This window comes from Lissotriton vulgaris, chromosome 2_1 (genome assembly GCF_964263255.1).
Source record: "Lissotriton vulgaris chromosome 2_1, aLisVul1.2, whole genome shotgun sequence".
NCBI classification, from domain to species: Eukaryota; Metazoa; Chordata; class Amphibia; order Caudata; family Salamandridae; genus Lissotriton; species Lissotriton vulgaris.
In genome coordinates, this window is record NC_141687.1 from 722,607,598 (window position 1) to 722,626,922 (window position 19,325).

At 44.7% G+C, this 19,325-nt stretch overlaps 1 protein-coding gene across 1 annotated transcript; it reads left to right on the forward strand.

Annotated features, from left to right (window-relative positions):
* Nucleotides 1-5,726: 5,726 nt before the first annotated feature.
* On the forward strand, nt 5,727-7,940 carry LOC147731049 (uncharacterized). The gene has a single exon (XM_086956004.1). The coding sequence runs from the start codon at nt 5,739-5,741 to the stop codon at nt 7,407-7,409; it is 1,671 nt and encodes a 556-aa protein (XP_086812130.1). The 5' UTR covers nt 5,727-5,738; the 3' UTR covers nt 7,410-7,940.
* Nucleotides 7,941-19,325: the final 11,385 nt, after the last annotated feature.

A 19,325-nucleotide genomic window follows, 5' to 3' on the forward strand; every position in this document is an offset into this window, starting at 1 on the left:
AAACACAGCATGTGCCCCCTCCTGCTGTGCCGGTCCAACAAGCATCCGCCCCTGTTGTACCGGCTCAGGCCCAACAAACAGCCTCTCCTACTAATAGTTCGCAGGGCGCACATGGATCTGTAGGAAACACCCCAGCAACATCATCCGCCCCAACACTTTCACTTGCACCAGTAACGCCACTGGCTTCACAAAGTGATTCCCCCACAGTATATACACACAGACCATACGATTGGTTGAGTTCCCCTTACCTTGGTTCACCAAGGACGGACAGACGGGTATCAGACACGTATGCTAGACCCACGCGATTAGGCGTAGCAGAGAAAGATGTTATAAAGAAAATGACAGAGAAATGGATGGACTTAGGGGAAATAACTAAAATAGAAGCCCGAGAAACATTTGAAGGAATGGAGTTAAGAGCTAGGAACTTTGTCATTAATAGTATGGCAAATAGATTGTTCAACCATTGTCATCTCATAATGGACAACAGTACAGTTTTTTTACAATCACCAGGATGGTTACGACAATTATGGAGGGATAGCGAAAACTCCATATTAACAGACACACAATGTAAGGATGCATTCAATGAATGTTATCATTACCAAAAAGAACTAGATGCCATTATGTGTGATGCCACTAACAAACATATCCACCAACATTATGGCCCAGGACCAGAACTCAGAGATAATGCTTCAGCTTTCCCTATGAGAGAAGTACACCCAATTCCTGATCCAAGGGGTGGAGGCCGCCCCGCCATCCGACAATATGTGCACACTCCATGGACTAGGGCTGACTTATTGGCCTTGAAGAAAGAGTTGCCTGATCCTAGAAGTAATCCAAAAGTATTTTATGAACACCTTGAATCTGCTCTTAGTTTGACGCCTATGATATTGAAAGATGTTGATCTTCTGTTTGATTTTTTGGTACCGCAGGAGCTATGGCGCCCAGTTAGGGATCATGATTCGGCAAATATTAACTGGGGAGCCATAGGGGCTGCGGATACTCTTAGAGCAGCAGGAGAGGATGTGCCACAAGTTTTAAAAGATTTACCTGGACACATTATAGCACGCATGCAGCAAATTTTGCCCAGACAAAAAGTGGACTGGGATAAAATGACCGCCTGTAGGCAGAAAGAGGGAGAGGAAGTGACTGATTTTTTCACCAGAATAGAAGAGGTTTTTAAAGGATATAGTGGACAGGACATACAGACAGTACAAGGAAAGCGCATTTTTGCTAACCAGTTCGTTAATAACATTTTACCTGACTTATCGGATAGTATAAAGACATACGAAAGTACTTGGACTGCTAAAGATCCAGCTGAGTTATTGACAATGGCTTGCTATTATGAGAATAAGAGAAACTCAGAAAAGGGAAAGAAGGATAAGCAAATGAAAGAATTGAAAACAAAAGCATTGATGCAGCAAGCTTTTCCTGACAGAGGAAGGTCAAGAGGACGTACAAATTTTCAGAGGGGAGGTGGACGTAGTCGTGGGGTTGGCCGAGCTGTTTCAGCTCCGGCGCAACAGAGAGCAGGGTTAGGATACAATCAATGTGCTAACTGCTATCAGGAGGGACACTGGAAGAACGAGTGCCCTTTGTTACAGGGCCAGGGTCAAAGTATGAGAAATAATGCAAACACTTACAGAGGAAATTCAACTCCCCGTGTAGACAGGGGGAGAGGTAGAGGACAGCAAAGAAATTACAATGACACTGAGCAGACAAATTATTTTGACAATAATAGGAGCAATGCGTATTTCACTCAAGATTATATACAATATGATGACAACGAGGACTGGACACAATAGGGATGCCCAGGAGAGGACAGGGAGCGAGTGCAGATACCAGTGGATTCTTCAGGCCCATATGTAAAAATGGTAGTTGAAGGTGAAGAGAGAAAGTTTCTCCTGGATACTGGTGCCACTAATACATCGATTTCCCACCGCTTGCTCCCCCATGTTCCTCTCTCGGGAAGATTAGATAAGTCGGTGGGATTTTCAAATGCTGTTGTCACAAGCCCCATTTCGCGACCATTGGATTTCACAATTGGTCCTATAACAGGGAGTATGCCATTTGTACTAACAGAGAAATGTTCGCTAAATTTGCTTGGTTTAAAGGCTTTGAAAATGATGCATGCTACTATTTACTGTACACCGGATGGTGTCTATCTGACTTGCAAGAAACAAGGAGTGTCCAGACAATACATGGTTTCAGACAAAAATTACATACCACCCGAACTACAGGATATTGATCCAAAATTATGGGCACATGGGCCAAATGATGTAGGTGAAATGGATATTGAGCCAGTACATATTACAGTAAAGCCAAATGTCAGATTACCTCGCATTCCCCAATACAAAATATCGAAAGAAGGTGAGGAGGGTATTAGATTAGTTATATCAGACTTATTGCAACGTAATATAATACAAGAAGTTACAAGCAGTCCATGTAACAGTCCCATTTTACCTGTGGTTAAACGTGATGATGGAACGGGACAGGTCAAATATAGGATGATTGTTGATTTGAGAGCCATAAACAAAATAGTGGAACCACAATACCCAGTTGTACCTGACATTACAGCAATGTTTTCATCTGTACCACCTTCAGCCCAGTGGTTTACTGTAATAGACCTGAAGAATGCCTTCTTCAGTATCCCCATACACCCAGACAGCCAGTATTTGTTCAGTTTTAGTTTCCAAGGGCGATCATATAAATTCTGTCGTGTTCCCCAGGGGTATACTGAAAGCCCTAGCATCTATAGCCAGGCATTAAAGAGACAACTAGATGACTGTGCTTTGCCACCAGGTACAGTATTACTGCAATATGTAGACGACTTACTGATCACAGCTGAGACAGAGGACATTTGTAAGCAGGCTACGCATGATGTTCTAACATTTCTTGCTCTGCATGGACACAAGGTTTCGCCAGCTAAGTTACAATACTGTCGACAGGAGGTAACTTACTTAGGTCATCTCCTGTCGAAAGGTGGGAGGAGATTATCATCTGAAAGAATACAAACAGTGCAGAACATTCCCAGACCTAGAACTCAAAAAGATGTGCGTGCATTTCTTGGAATGGTCTCCTTTTGTAGACAATGGGTACCAAATTTTTCTTACCTGGCCAAACCATTACTGTCCTTAACTCACAAAGATGTGGAAGATCCTGTTCCTTGGGATAAAGAACATCAAGATAGCTTTGTGGCTTTGAAAACTGCTTTATGTAATGCACCTGCTTTGGGCACACCAGATTACACTAAGAACTTTGCACTGTTCGTACATGAGAGAGAAGGATGCGCAATGGCTGTACTAACCCAGAAAAATGGAGAGAAGAATAGACCATGTGCCTATTTTTCCTCAACATTGGATCCGGTAGCAAGAGGCCTACCGAACTGCCTCAAAAATATTGCTGCAGCGGCTGCTGCAGTAAGACAGGCAGACTCTATTGTACTTGGACATCCAGTTATGGTTTACGTACCTCATTCAGTAGACATACTGCTGAATAAAACCAAAACCCAGCACTTAACTAATGCTAGGTTGACTCAGTATGAGCTAATACTGATGGCCACTAATGTGACCTTGCAGAGGTGTAACACCATAAACCCAGCTACTCTGATGCCTCTCCCTTCGGAGCAGGATGAAGTACAACATGATTGCGTGATTGTCACTGAAACTGAAACGAAAGGTCGAGTTGATCTGGCGGACACACCTATGCAAGAGGTCGATGGAACACTATTTGTGGATGGCTCTTGTCTAAAGAGACCGGATGGAACTACCTCTGCAGCCTATGCAATCACAACCAATAAAACAGTTGTAGAAACATGTAAAATAGAACAGATGTCTGCTCAGGCAGCCGAGTTGATTGCCCTAACTAGAGCATGTGAGCTTTCAGAAAACTTAGCTGTAAACATTTACACCGATAGTCAGTATGCATGGGGGGTGGCACATAACTTCGGCCGATTATGGGCCGAAAGGGGGTACATCACATCTGGAGGTGCGAAAATACAACACGGCACCTTGATCACAAGACTACTAAATGCCCTTGCATTACCAACTAAGTTAGCCATCATGAAGTGTAGTGCACACAAGAAAATCACAGACCATGTAGGTCAGGGAAACGCCTTTGCCGATGAAACAGCAAAACACACTGCATTGAATGAGTACACCTTAACATATGTAGTGTCAAAGACTGATAAGGGGGAGGAAAACATTGATCCTTACAAAGAGATAAAGGACATTCAAGAATTTGCAAGTGAAGATGAGAGGAAGCAGTGGGTTAAGGAAGGATATTATTTTGACACGCACTTTGGGGCTTGGATGCACACACTGGGACACTTGAAAAAGTGGGTCCTGCCTGACAGTTTTCTCCTACCCATGCTTCACATGGTTCATGGTCCCGCACACTTGGGGGCTGATGGAATGACAAATACCATTGAAAAGATATGGGTCAACAAAAACATTAAGAAGACAGCTGTAAAATTATCCAAGAACTGTATGACCTGTGCTCTCCACAATGTGGGAAAAGGAATACAAGTACCACCTGGCCATTTCAGATTACCAGAATACCCCTTTGAATGCCTACAGATGGATTACATAGAAATGCCCCCTGCCAATGGCAAAAGATACGTTTTGGTCGTTATATGTAGTTTCAGTAACTGGGTGGAGGCATTCGCTTTAAAAGACAACACCGCATTGAGCACAGCTAAAATGTTGTTGAGAGAGTACTTCACCCGCTATGGCTTGGCCAGAAGTCTCTGGAGTGACAACGGGGTACATTTTACGAATAAAATAATGGAGCTAGTCTGCCAAGGGTTGGGGATAAAGCAAAGTTTTCATTCAGTTTATCACCCAAAAGCAGCAGGGCTTGTGGAACGCTGTAACGCTACATTGAAAAATAAACTGCAAAAAATATGTGCATCAAGCACTCTCAGTTGGGTAGATGCTTTGCCCTTAGCCCTGTTCTCCATGAGGACAACTGTTACATCCAAAAACAGACTCTCCCCATATGAGCTTGTTATGGGGAAACCAGCAAATGTATATGGGTTTGCCTCTCCACCAAAGTTGCAAGAATTGACGCATTCTGCTTTGTTGGATTATTGTAAAGAACTAACTTCTGCCCTGTCTACCATTCGCCAACAGGTCAGAGACACATGGTCCCCGCCTCTGGAAGGAGAAGTACACAACATCAGACCCGGGGACTGGGTCCTGACCAAGAACTTTGTGAGGAAGAACAGCCTGCAGCCCAGGTGGAAGGGGCCAGCGCAGGTTCTATTAGTCACACAGACGGCGGTTCGATGTGACGGACATAAAAACTGGATTCATCTATCAAATGTGAAGAGAGCACCACCGTTCTGGCCAGCACTGCCCCCGGAAGAGGACCGTTCTGACCGAAGGACTGGTGACTGCATTCCTGCACGCATTGATGATCAACAAGCTGCATCAGGATACAATCTACGCCCAAGGAAGATGAAGAGTGCTTAGGACGGAGCAAGCACCAACTGCCACGCACTGAATAGTGCCAACTTTAAAGGACTAACTTGTGCAGTGAGGTTAGTAAAATAAGGACACTGCCAACTCTGAGCTGAAAAGAGAATAAAGAAATACCTCCGAAGCCCAGCGATCCATAGGAGGAGAGGGTGTGAGGTCAAATTTGCCAATTGCAAGGTCTGTAACAGTGAGGCCTATAACGAACACTGTTGAACTACCGCACTTGTGAGATTGTATATATCAAAATCCAAAGTATTTCGAATGGTATATTTGTTTGGAAGAACAACAAGACATCTTCCTTTACTAGAGATGGAGGATACATATTCCACTCTTAAATTGAACAAAAAGGGGCGATGGCACTCCAAACTATGCATATTCTGTATGTTATTTTGCATAATGTCTTTGGTCATTGGTTTATTGTATCTCCTAGAGCTCTACCATCCTATTGCAAAAACAGCCCCGCTCCCATCAGAGCTTCCCTCTGACTTTGTCCCCTCAGTTACAGTACCACCAGAGGATATGGATCACAGAGAGGAGATGCGTCATAATTCTTTCCTTACCTTACTTCATCAGACCCATCAAGTAATTGATAAAAATAATTGTTGGATCTGTATGCAATTCCCAGCCTATGTAGACGAAGGTATACCCCTTCTCCAAGTACCCCTGCCATTTGAAGCATCCTGTTATGCATTACACATTGCAATACTGAAAGTTGAGCTAATAAGGGTCTTCAGCAACTTAGTAACTTCCCGTTCTACCACTAGAACACCAACTGCCTCCTTGTACACCCATTATGATAAAGACATTCTCCAGTCAGGGAATTGCTCTGAAGTTATTTTACCAAATGCAACGTTCCCATTTTCCAACATATTCACCCCACTGTTTTTGGTAAAAAATGATAGCACACCTCCGCTCCATAGGGACACCAGAGAAATACCCTTTTTGAAAATGAGACAGCGTAGTGTGCTTGGGAGTATATGTATTAGGAGCAACGGTACCACCAACATGGGGAATAGTACCAATTGCAATATGACATTTGAAGTGTCTTCCCAGGAAATAACTGTTCCACTCTATATTGGTGACTCAGTTTATTTCATTTGTGGTTCCAGGGCCTATATATGGCTACCAGTGAATTGGGGTGGCTGTTGTCACCTAGGTCTTGTAACACCAGCAATGTCTGTAAAAAGTACTGCAGAAGTGAATAGAGCATCCAGAACTCTGAGGGGTAGGAGGAGTGTTGATCAAGGAGATACAGCGGCTGAGATAGCTGGTGATGTACTAAAGGCCTTTGTTCCTTGGTATGGCCCTGCCATAAATTCCAGAAATATACGCAGGTTGTCCCGTCTATTAGAAGCTACTATAGAAGAGACAGCAGGCATAATTGAGAACATCACAGTTGAGCTTAAGGCTCTCAGATTAGTTTCTCTTCAAAACAGGATTGTGCTAGACATGATGTTAGCAGAACGGGGTGGAGTCTGTAGAGTGATCGGGTCCTCTTGCTGCACGTATATTCCTGACTCATCAACATCGGTTAGGCAGGCTGTCAAAAGACTATATGATATAGGTGCCCAGGCCCATAGTGATGTCGGCCCCTGGGATCCTGTAGGTTCCTTTTGGAACGCCTTGTCTGCCTGGGGCTGGAAGATAGGGATGTTTCTAGTAGCTATCTTCCTTGTGGTGATTGGGTGCTGCGTTCTCATTCATTGCCTGCCCATGTGTTGCCAGTGTTTGGGGCGATTGCTAAAACCACCCCCAATGCCCCCAATAACTGTGACTAATGCTCTTATAATGAGGGATGTTGTAACCCAGCAAATGATGGATATTGATATCTCGGATAACAACCCTCCTGACGATAATTTAGTTGATTACGTCAATGAGCGCAGTGAGGCCCACTATAGTAACAGCCGGCCCATATATGAACATGTGCATTAGGCCGCTACAAAATGTTGGACTTTGCGTCCAAAGGGCCGATTGTGGAAATACAGTTTATATAATGGACGAAAGCTCCTCCATTTTGTGTTTCCTAGCCACCATTTTGTATTTTATTAGTCTCTTTAGCTTGCCACCTCAGCACATATGATGTGGCCGCTTCATCAGCACAAGGAAATGTTAATACACCAGTCGACCCCAGAGCATATGTTTGCACTTCACTTTATGACGCACAAGTAGAGCAGGGTGTATTGTTTAAAGGTCAATGACTCATTTGCTCAACTTTCCTATCTAAGTAATGCCAAATGTATTACAGCTAACAAAAGACTGCTGATGGTAATGAATCGTTGTTGACACAAAAGATGTAACCTTTGCTCTGTATCCGGATGACTAATCAAGTGGGCGCCTGACTCTGTAACCACAAGCCCGCCCATGTTTATACTTGGCACAAGTTTTGCATAGTTCTGCTTTATTTCTGTGTATCACAAGATTATTGATGACTGATGGGGTTTAGTGAGTAACCTTTATATTTGTGTTCAGCATATGGAACTAGTCTGCCAAGGGTTGGGGATAAAGCAAAGTTTTCATTCAGTTTATCACCCAAAAGCAGCAGGGCTTGTGGAACGCTGTAACGCTACATTGAAAAATAAACTGCAAAAAATATGTGCATCAAGCACTCTCAGTTGGGTAGATGCTTTGCCCTTAGCCCTGTTCTCCATGAGGACAACTGTTACATCCAAAAACAGACTCTCCCCATATGAGCTTGTTATGGGGAAACCAGCAAATGTATATGGGTTTGCCTCTCCACCAAAGTTGCAAGAATTGACGCATTCTGCTTTGTTGGATTATTGTAAAGAACTAACTTCTGCCCTGTCTACCATTCGCCAACAGGTCAGAGACACATGGTCCCCGCCTCTGGAAGGAGAAGTACACAACATCAGACCCGGGGACTGGGTCCTGACCAAGAACTTTGTGAGGAAGAACAGCCTGCAGCCCAGGTGGAAGGGGCCAGCGCAGGTTCTATTAGTCACACAGACGGCGGTTCGATGTGACGGACATAAAAACTGGATTCATCTATCAAATGTGAAGAGAGCACCACCGTTCTGGCCAGCACTGCCCCCGGAAGAGGACCGTTCTGACCGAAGGACTGGTGACTGCATTCCTGCACGCATTGATGATCAACAAGCTGCATCAGGATACAATCTACGCCCAAGGAAGATGAAGAGTGCTTAGGACGGAGCAAGCACCAACTGCCACGCACTGAATAGTGCCAACTTTAAAGGACTAACTTGTGCAGTGAGGTTAGTAAAATAAGGACACTGCCAACTCTGAGCTGAAAAGAGAATAAAGAAATACCTCCGAAGCCCAGCGATCCATAGGAGGAGAGGGTGTGAGGTCAAATTTGCCAATTGCAAGGTCTGTAACAGTGAGGCCTATAACGAACACTGTTGAACTACCGCACTTGTGAGATTGTATATATCAAAATCCAAAGTATTTCGAATGGTATATTTGTTTGGAAGAACAACAAGACATCTTCCTTTACTAGAGATGGAGGATACATATTCCACTCTTAAATTGAACAAAAAGGGGCGATGGCACTCCAAACTATGCATATTCTGTATGTTATTTTGCATAATGTCTTTGGTCATTGGTTTATTGTATCTCCTAGAGCTCTACCATCCTATTGCAAAAACAGCCCCGCTCCCATCAGAGCTTCCCTCTGACTTTGTCCCCTCAGTTACAGTACCACCAGAGGATATGGATCACAGAGAGGAGATGCGTCATAATTCTTTCCTTACCTTACTTCATCAGACCCATCAAGTAATTGATAAAAATAATTGTTGGATCTGTATGCAATTCCCAGCCTATGTAGACGAAGGTATACCCCTTCTCCAAGTACCCCTGCCATTTGAAGCATCCTGTTATGCATTACACATTGCAATACTGAAAGTTGAGCTAATAAGGGTCTTCAGCAACTTAGTAACTTCCCGTTCTACCACTAGAACACCAACTGCCTCCTTGTACACCCATTATGATAAAGACATTCTCCAGTCAGGGAATTGCTCTGAAGTTATTTTACCAAATGCAACGTTCCCATTTTCCAACATATTCACCCCACTGTTTTTGGTAAAAAATGATAGCACACCTCCGCTCCATAGGGACACCAGAGAAATACCCTTTTTGAAAATGAGACAGCGTAGTGTGCTTGGGAGTATATGTATTAGGAGCAACGGTACCACCAACATGGGGAATAGTACCAATTGCAATATGACATTTGAAGTGTCTTCCCAGGAAATAACTGTTCCACTCTATATTGGTGACTCAGTTTATTTCATTTGTGGTTCCAGGGCCTATATATGGCTACCAGTGAATTGGGGTGGCTGTTGTCACCTAGGTCTTGTAACACCAGCAATGTCTGTAAAAAGTACTGCAGAAGTGAATAGAGCATCCAGAACTCTGAGGGGTAGGAGGAGTGTTGATCAAGGAGATACAGCGGCTGAGATAGCTGGTGATGTACTAAAGGCCTTTGTTCCTTGGTATGGCCCTGCCATAAATTCCAGAAATATACGCAGGTTGTCCCGTCTATTAGAAGCTACTATAGAAGAGACAGCAGGCATAATTGAGAACATCACAGTTGAGCTTAAGGCTCTCAGATTAGTTTCTCTTCAAAACAGGATTGTGCTAGACATGATGTTAGCAGAACGGGGTGGAGTCTGTAGAGTGATCGGGTCCTCTTGCTGCACGTATATTCCTGACTCATCAACATCGGTTAGGCAGGCTGTCAAAAGACTATATGATATAGGTGCCCAGGCCCATAGTGATGTCGGCCCCTGGGATCCTGTAGGTTCCTTTTGGAACGCCTTGTCTGCCTGGGGCTGGAAGATAGGGATGTTTCTAGTAGCTATCTTCCTTGTGGTGATTGGGTGCTGCGTTCTCATTCATTGCCTGCCCATGTGTTGCCAGTGTTTGGGGCGATTGATTACGTCAATGAGCGCAGTGAGGCCCGCTATAGTAACAGCCGGCCCATATATGAACATGTGCATTAGGCCGCTACAAAATGTTGGACTTTGCGTCCAAAGGGCCGATTGTGGAAATACAGTTTATATAATGGACGAAAGCTCCTCCATTTTGTGTTTCCTAGCCACCATTTTGTATTTTATTAGTCTCTTTAGCTTGCCACCTCAGCACATATGATGTGGCCGCTTCATCAGCACAAGGAAATGTTAATACACCAGTCGACCCCAGAGCATATGTTTGCACTTCACTTTATGACGCACAAGTAGAGCAGGGTGTATTGTTTAAAGGTCAATGACTCATTTGCTCAACTTTCCTATCTAAGTAATGCCAAATGTATTACAGCTAACAAAAGACTGCTGATGGTAATGAATCGTTGTTGACACAAAAGATGTAACCTTTGCTCTGTATCCGGATGACTAATCAAGTGGGCGCCTGACTCTGTAACCACAAGCCCGCCCATGTTTATACTTGGCACAAGTTTTGCATAGTTCTGCTTTATTTCTGTGTATCACAAGATTATTGATGACTGATGGGGTTTAGTGAGTAACCTTTATATTTGTGTTCAGCAAGCCAAGTATACATATTTCCCGAGTCACTGGCCCTGACCAGTACGTGATATTGTTTGGAGATCATTAATCATCCTTGACAGCTGCTGATTTATCATATCCATCCCCGCCTACGCTTATGGAGCACAAAAGTATATAAGGCTGTCTCTGACTATTGTAAGTTGTCCACTTCCCTCATAGCCACATGGAGCTGTGAGGTGGTGTACCCGCTCGAGCGCAATAAATCTTTTTATGTTTCAGTTACCTCCGACTGCTGGTCTTCCTTTGTAAGCATACCTGGCCGAGGTAGAAGAAATCCACTTCGTCAATTGTTTGTGGTGTAGCAAAATATTTATCAAGTGCTTGGCTCATTCGCACGAGGATGTTTAATGCCACTAAAGCTTAAAGCCTTTGGACATGGTCATTAACTCATGAAGTTTTTTTAATACTGCCGTACTTTAGTATTGTCATGTAATTATGTTTTAAATGTTTATAGCATTTTTGCAATTTTTAATATGAAATGTACATTTTTAGTTCCAATGTTTATTTTCTATGAATGTATGTACTTTTATGATATGACAATATTGAATAAAGTAAAGAACATATGCAGTAGCTGATTGAGGTCCTGAAGAAAGCCTGGGCAAGTGGCCCATTAGGTTGAAACTAGTCAACCAAATTTATTTTTAAGAGCAGCAGCTTATTTGTTTTCACGCCGCACCTGCAAGAATTTTATTAGGTTTGGGAGAGATACTCAGAATAAAAAGGTTTTTTCTCCTCCATATCCTTTTTAAATCAGTGTATCACATGCACTGCACTTTTTCCTTCTTCTTTCTCCATCACACAGTCAGTAGATATTGTGTTGAGACAATGGATGACAATGTATACAATTGGTCATTGGTCATCATTTATAATTCTGTGTAATGGTCACAGAGATCGATACGTACCTTGTACCTCATCACCTCCTTTTGTATCAGAAGGCTTGAGTGGTATAGAACAAAAGATATCCATATGATGACACTGGCCAGGATTGGTAGCTGATGGAGATCTGGCTGTTCCGTAATGGTCTCAATGCACGTCTGCGTTGTTGGTATGTGTTCCGAGTATGGAATGCAATACTCCATTCGGTATTCTAGCTAACACTATAGGGTATATGTTTGACGTTTGCTGTCTCTCTTTCTCTCTAATACTTTTGTAGACCACCAGATTTCTTTGTATTTTGATTAGTGGAGTGTAAACTGCACAGGTATACTGATACAATAATAAACCGGACATTCAAAATTACTACTGATATTAGTAGTGTTACAAATAATTATAATAGGTGCATGTCTGTTTATGACCTGGCAATACTAACATAAGTTGCGGCCAGCAAGATGGGCAGGTGGGGTGGGGGGATGAGGGACTTGCGGGGGACGGTAATTAAAATAAAAAAATATATACCTTCCTCCGCTCAACTTCTCTATACTTTGCATCAGCTCCTGCTCCTGCTCCTGGCCGCATTTTACATAGGCAGCCTACCTCCCCTCCCCTTCGCCAATCACAACGCTGCAATGGCAATGTTGTGATTGGTGCGGTGCAGGTGCACAGCGCCCCAGGTGGGCTCCTAGTGGGAGGCCCTTTTTTCTATGTATGCTGCATGCAGCCTACATAGAGGAAAGGGAGAGTGCGCATGACTGCTTTGGTCATACCCAGGCTGGCCAAAGCAGTAAGGGCCCATAACAGTGGGCAAGCCACTCCCTCCCTACCCTCGAGCAGGACCGCCCACCCACAACCAGGCACTTCTGCTTTCTCGCAGTGTGGGAAGCAGAACCATAAAATTGTAGTTTTATAATTTTATGTTTCTACTTCTCGCACTACGAGAAAGCAGTGGGGCGACGCCCCCACACCCAACTGGAAGAGCCGCACAGGCCTTTGTAGACTACTACACCTGTCTATACTCCGCTCGCAAACCTGAAGCTTGCCTCCCAGAAATACTCCATAGGGCAGGCGTCCAACTTCCCCACCTCATGGATGCCGAGGCTACTGACCTCGATCTCCCCTTCACCTCGGAAAAAAGACACAACGCAATCTTCTTAGTAAAAGCAGGGAAAACGCCAGGGCCAGACGTTCTCCTGCAGGAGTACTACGCTGCCTCTCGGGACCTGCTAGTTCCCCACCTTGTTGAATTTTACCGGCATGTTGCAGACATCGGGTCCTTTCCCCCAGAAACTGATGTGGCAACCATAGTGGTGATACCTCCTGTGAGTATTACCGCCCCATTTCCTTGATCAACACCAAGGTGAAGATCTATGCCACAATACTAGCCAAGCGCTAGCGTCTGCTTTTGAGCAAACTAATTCACCCAGATCAATGTGGCTTCATGCCAGCACGTAGCACTAGACACTGCCTGCGACGCCTCCATCTGGCTCTGGCACATCGTCAACATCTCACCCCTCCTTGTCGACTTTGAAAAATCCGTTGATGCCATGAACTGGCTTTACCTGGAGGAAGTCCTAAAGATGATGGGCTTGGGCCAGCAATTTAGATGCTTCATACAAGTCCTCTATTCCAAACCCAAAGCCAAGGTACTCACCAACGGAGCCCTGTCAGAGGCATTCGCCATCCAGAGAGGCACGAGACAAGGGTGTCCCCTCTCACCCCTCTAATTTGCACTGGCAATGGAACCTCTAGCTTGCCTCATTTGGTCGTACGACCTGATTAAAGGATGGGGTTGGGAGAGACACCACATCTACAAAATCCCCCTATATGAGAACGATGTCCTGCTTTTCCTGGTGGACCTGGCCACCTCTGTCCCCGATGCCTCCAGACCCTCCAAACCTTTGAGGCAGTCTCGGGGCTCCGGCTCAACCCGGCAAAGTAGACCCTAGTACCACTTCATTCCTCCGGGGAATGCTTCGACTGGCAAGCATCCATCCCTATCAGGAGACAATTCTTCAAATATCTAGGGATATGGTTTGCCCTGCTCCCTGAACTGGAATGGATGCTCAATATTACCCCACTGGTTAAAAGAATCGAAGAAGATCTTAAGCGCTGGCAGACCCTGTCGTTCAACCCTGTCGGGCAGGTGGCCCTCTTCAAAATTATGATCCTTCCCACTTCCTTTATATTATCTAAAATACTTCCTTTCACCTCCCACGCAGCTGGTTCAGGGTGATGGACAGTATGGCCATGAGATTCCTGTGCGTGTGTGTGGGGGGAGTGGGGGGGGTGGGGGGGGAGACCACGCATCACCCTTGCCTGATGTTGGATTCCACCCTTTGACAGTGGCATGGGTATGACTGACCTACACATATACTATATAGCTACCCGACTTCTGTTCTTACACGACTGGTTTACCGGGGGTGGTCTGACCCGACCTACAAAATAGAACTAAGAGACATGGACTTTCCCCAGATTTAAGCATTCCTATATGGAAGCCCAATACCCAAAGCAATACAGGTGATCTCCAAAACGGTCCTTATGGCCTGGCGTACAGTTCTCCAACACACACGTTGGGACCAGAAACTGGATTTATACGGTGGGACCACATTGGCATATCACTGCTGGGAGATATTTGGGTGGGAGATCACATCAGATCATTCCAAGACTTGCAAGAGCGCTACAATCTTCATACCTCCCAATTTTATAAATACCTGCAGCTACGTCATGCTCTGGGCCTGCACATCTCCTCAGGTACGACACTCCCCGAATTCAGCCCACTGAAAGCTCAGGTCATGATGGGTAACCTGGGGAAAGGCGGGGTGTCCCGGATAAACTGTACCCTGATCAACAATGGCCGGCATCACTCAGGCCACTCTGGACCCAATGTGACGGATGGTTGGGCCACCTGGAGGATGAAGACTGGCGTGCCTAATGGTCCTCAAAACCATTGCAACCTCAGCCAGACTCCGCCTAATTCAACTATACTACTTACACGTTGCTTATATTAGCCCAGAACGCCTCCATAAAGCAGGCCTATGCCCCTCTCCGAGCTGCACACGTTGTAGCCAAGAACCAGCAGACTTCTAATACATGACCTGGACAAGCCGACGCTTGGCCTCATACTGGGTTTAGATAGAGTCCGAACTCACACACATCCTGGGCTGGCAAATACCCCACGATCCCATACAACTTCTATTAGGGATCATGGACGGCCCAGACGTGTCCTGATCAGATAAGGTATTCCTGGGAACTGCCATCATGATAGTCAAACGTGGTGTCTCTGCCACGTGGGTACAACCCAGACCCCGAAGTGTAGCCAGGTGGCGTCAGCTGTGGACTGGTGTAGACTGGTGTGCCACCCAATAGAAGCTGCTTCTGTACATTTAAAAAATCAATAAAATTGTTCATAAAAAAAAAAAGTTGAAATAAACAAATATTGAAATTGAGTTGAAAAAGACGCCATTTGTGCCAACATTTTCACCTGTAACTTCTTCTAGCTATGGCAGAGTTTTGACAGCAATACACCGTTATGTCGCTAGACCCTTCTGATTGTGGTGATATTTAGGACTTGTAGGTTCACCAAGAATCCGAGGTACCCAGAGCCAATAAATGAGCTGCGTCTTGCAATGGGTTTTCATTGGGTATATAGCAATTCATTTGGTAAAATAGTAAAAGAGTGAAAATAGGTATCAAGGACACCCATGTATTTCCGAAATGGGAACAAAATATAGAGTTTAGAAGCGTTAGTTATTTTCACATCTCCAAAATTGTGAGTAACCATACTAGCATGTGAATTAGAGGACAATTTTAAAAGTGACTTCTTTTTTACTCATTGGCTTACATTTGGAGGGCAGAAATGTATAGAAAGTTAATAGGTAATATCACTTAATCAACAATTATGTGTTCCCCTAAGTCTCCCGATAAAATTGGTACCTCAGTTGTGTGGGTAGGCCTAGTGCCTGCAACAGGAAACGGCCCTAAACGCAACATGGACGTATCACATTTCTCTAGTGAAAACTCACCCTTTTTTGCAATGTGCCTAGCTGTGTAATTTGCCAGCTCAGTCAGCACATGGGGAAACTTAGCAAACCTGTACATTTTTTTTAAACTAGACATCCGGGGAATCCGGGATGGGGTGACTTGTGTGGCTCTCACCAGGTTCTGTTACCCGGAATTCCTTGCAAACCTCAAACTCTGTCCAAAAAAAAAACATTTTGACGGAAGGTTCTGGAATCTGCAGGAAACCACAAACTTATACACACCGAGTATTTCCTCAAGTCTCCCAATACAAATAGTACCTCACTTGTGTTGGTAGGCCTTGTCCCTGCGACAGGAAACTGCTCTAAACGCAACATAGGTATATAACATTTTTCCAGAGGAAACAGACGCTTTTTTGCAATGTGTCTAGCTGTGGATTTTGGACCCAAGCTCAGCCACCACCTGGGGAAACCTAGCAAACCTGTACATATTTTAAAACTAGATATCCTGGGAAATCCAAGATGGGGTACTTTTTGGGGCTCTCACCAGGTTCTGATACCCAAAATCCCTTGCAAACCTTAAACTTTAAAAATAAAACACATTTTCCCTCACATTTCTGTGAAGGAAAGTGCTGGAATCTATGGGGAGCCACAAAGGTCCAGCTACCCAGCATTCCTCCAAGTCTCCTGATAAAAATGGCACCTCACTTGTGTGGGTAGGCCTATTGCCTGCGACAGGAAACAGCTCTAAAATACAATGTGGGCACATCACATATTGCCAGTGAAAACTGACCTTTGGACCTTAGTTCATCCGGCACATAGGGAAACCTAGAAAACTTGTGTGGCTCTCATAAGGTTCTGTTACCCGGAATCCCTTGCAAACCTCAAACTTTGTAAAAAAAAAAAAAAAAAAAACATTTCCCCCCATTTTCAGTGATGGAAAGTTCTGGAATCTGTGGGGAGCCACAAACTCCCACACACTCTGAATTCCCCCAAGTCTTCCTATAAAAATGGTACCTCACTTGTCTGGGTAGGCCTAGTGCCTGTGACAGGAAACACCTCAAAACGCAACGAGGCATATCACATTTTTCCAGTGAAAACTGACCCTTTTTTTCACAATGTGCCTAGCTGTGGATTTTGGACCCTTGCTCAGCCGGCACCTAGGTAAACCTAGCAAACATGTAAATTTTTTTAAACTAGGCACCCAGGGAAATCCAGGATGGGGTGATTTGTATGGCTCTCATCAGGTTCTGTCACCAAGAATCCCTTGAAAATCTCAAACTTAAAAAATAATATTCACATGTGCCTCAATTTTCAGTGATGGAAAGTTCTGGAATCTGTGGGGAGCCACAAACTTCCACTCACCCAGCATTCCCTAAAGTCTCCCGTTAAAAATGGGACCTCAATTGTGTGGGTAGACCTAGTGCCCGTGTCAGGAAGCGGTCCAAAACGCAACATGAGCACATCACATTTTTCCAGGGCAGTGGTTTAATTTCTGGCCTTCTCCCTAATTAATCAACTTCCCAGGGTGCCTCCAGCAAAAGGCAGTCAAGGGCTTCACCTATTTAAGCCTGTTATGGCAGACACAGACAAAGGCTTCTCCTGGTTGAGCCTGTTAGGGCTACGAAGGGTTATAGGTTACCTCTGCTCCACTGCAACATCCAAGGTAAACCATAATCATGTGTTTCATCCACCCACCAGTGGCAGCCACCACAAAGAAAGGGTGGTGGGTGGAGGGAGCGCAGGGAGGGGGAGCACAGGGAGGGGGTCACATGAGGGGAGGGATGTAAGAAATAATATATTACAAAAAAATAACTTACCTGAACTCACTAGTCGCCTCCTGCATCACACCTCCTGTCCTCTCCCTGGTCCCAGCAGCCCCTGGAGCAGACTCCCATCCAATCCCCATGCAGCAGAGCAGCGCGTGAACAGGCAGGAAAGACGCTCCCTTCAGACCCGGTAGTCTATGGGGTTTCTCCAGCCCGGCTGTTCAATGCAGCTGAGCTGGAGAAACCTAAGTGTGCATGTATGTTTTGCATTGCATTTGCTGTCTTTGGGGCTACGCTCCTCCGCCATTGAGGAGGAACCACTGCTGCCAGTATCCCCACTCTATTCATCCCCATAATCACACCCCAAAAATGTAAATAGCATCCTTACACCCTTGTATAAATATACCTCACTAACCCGATCACACTCTCAAAATACCAAGAAAATCAATCCTCATGTTATGCTCATCAATGCACACTCTGCAGTGATCCATGCTCCAGATATTGCAGATCTTGAGGCACTCATCACAGGAGCATGTTTCCCTTCCTCACCCTGGAACATCCTAGACAATCTTTTTCCCATAGGCTACAGCATCCAGTGTGCAGACTGTGCTCATAAAAAGGAAAGAAGCCTTGCCACCCTCAATAAGTCCCACCTGGTCCTGCTCCCATAGCAAGCAAACAATACTCAACTCCATAGATCACCTTCCATGCCATTTTCGGCAACAAGAGACACCTTACTTAGCCTCATCAACACTACCAATATGGTGCAGCATGTCACCCAAATAATACATTCCACATACATGTCCTGAACTTCTTCTCAACATCATAAACCTTCAATGCAAGCCTTCTGTTCCCTTAGACTGGATTGACCACGTCATCATACCCATCACCCTGCTCAGCATCCAAACAACACATGTATGTCAACTGAAAAGAGAACAAACCTTCATACCCTTCATATACTTATCCACAAACAACCTAAAGTTTAACCCCTTCCATGCTCATGACGGAACGGTTCCGTCATGAGCCGATAGTCTCATTAGAACCTTGAGCACAGCGCTAAAATTCGCGCCGCGCTGAAGGGGTTAAACTCATCAATCACTCTTCTACCTCCCTGTCTACCATCAAAACTCTTCTGAACAACTTTAACACATGTCTGGGAAACCATGTGAACACCCGCTCCAACCAAAACAAACCAAGCCCTTCAGCACCACAGGATTCCAAATAACTTCCTGACAACAAAAAATGCTTCATCTGAAGACATCAAAGAAAATGGAAGAAAGAACCCTGGATGACTTCTCACAATGGAGGAACTTCTACTCAACACACAGACAACTCTTCGTATTAGACAAAGCTAAGTTGTCCATGAACTCCGTTTATAAACCAGGCAAACGTAGCAAAACACTCTTCAAAATGCTGAAACACTGAACCAACTTCCTGCCTGCTGCTACTGTCACACACTCCATGGACAAGTGACCCTTCTTCAGTGAACAAATACTGAGGCCATGACAGCACACTGACAACATCAAACCTGCCACTCTTCTGACAACCACTCCTTCATACTGCATTCCACAATAGTTACCCCTCAAATCCTTATTTCCCAAAGACCTCAGCAACATCCTGAACTCCCTCAAAGCCACCATTATGGATAAGCCGCTACTCACCATTGTCAATGCCTTTCTCAATCAAGGCATC

What these genes read in the sequence shown, in the direction of transcription:
- LOC147731049 (XM_086956004.1), top strand. Translation starts at nt 5,739, where the DNA reads ATGGTATATTTGTTTGGAAGAACAACAAGACATCTTCCTTTACTAGAG.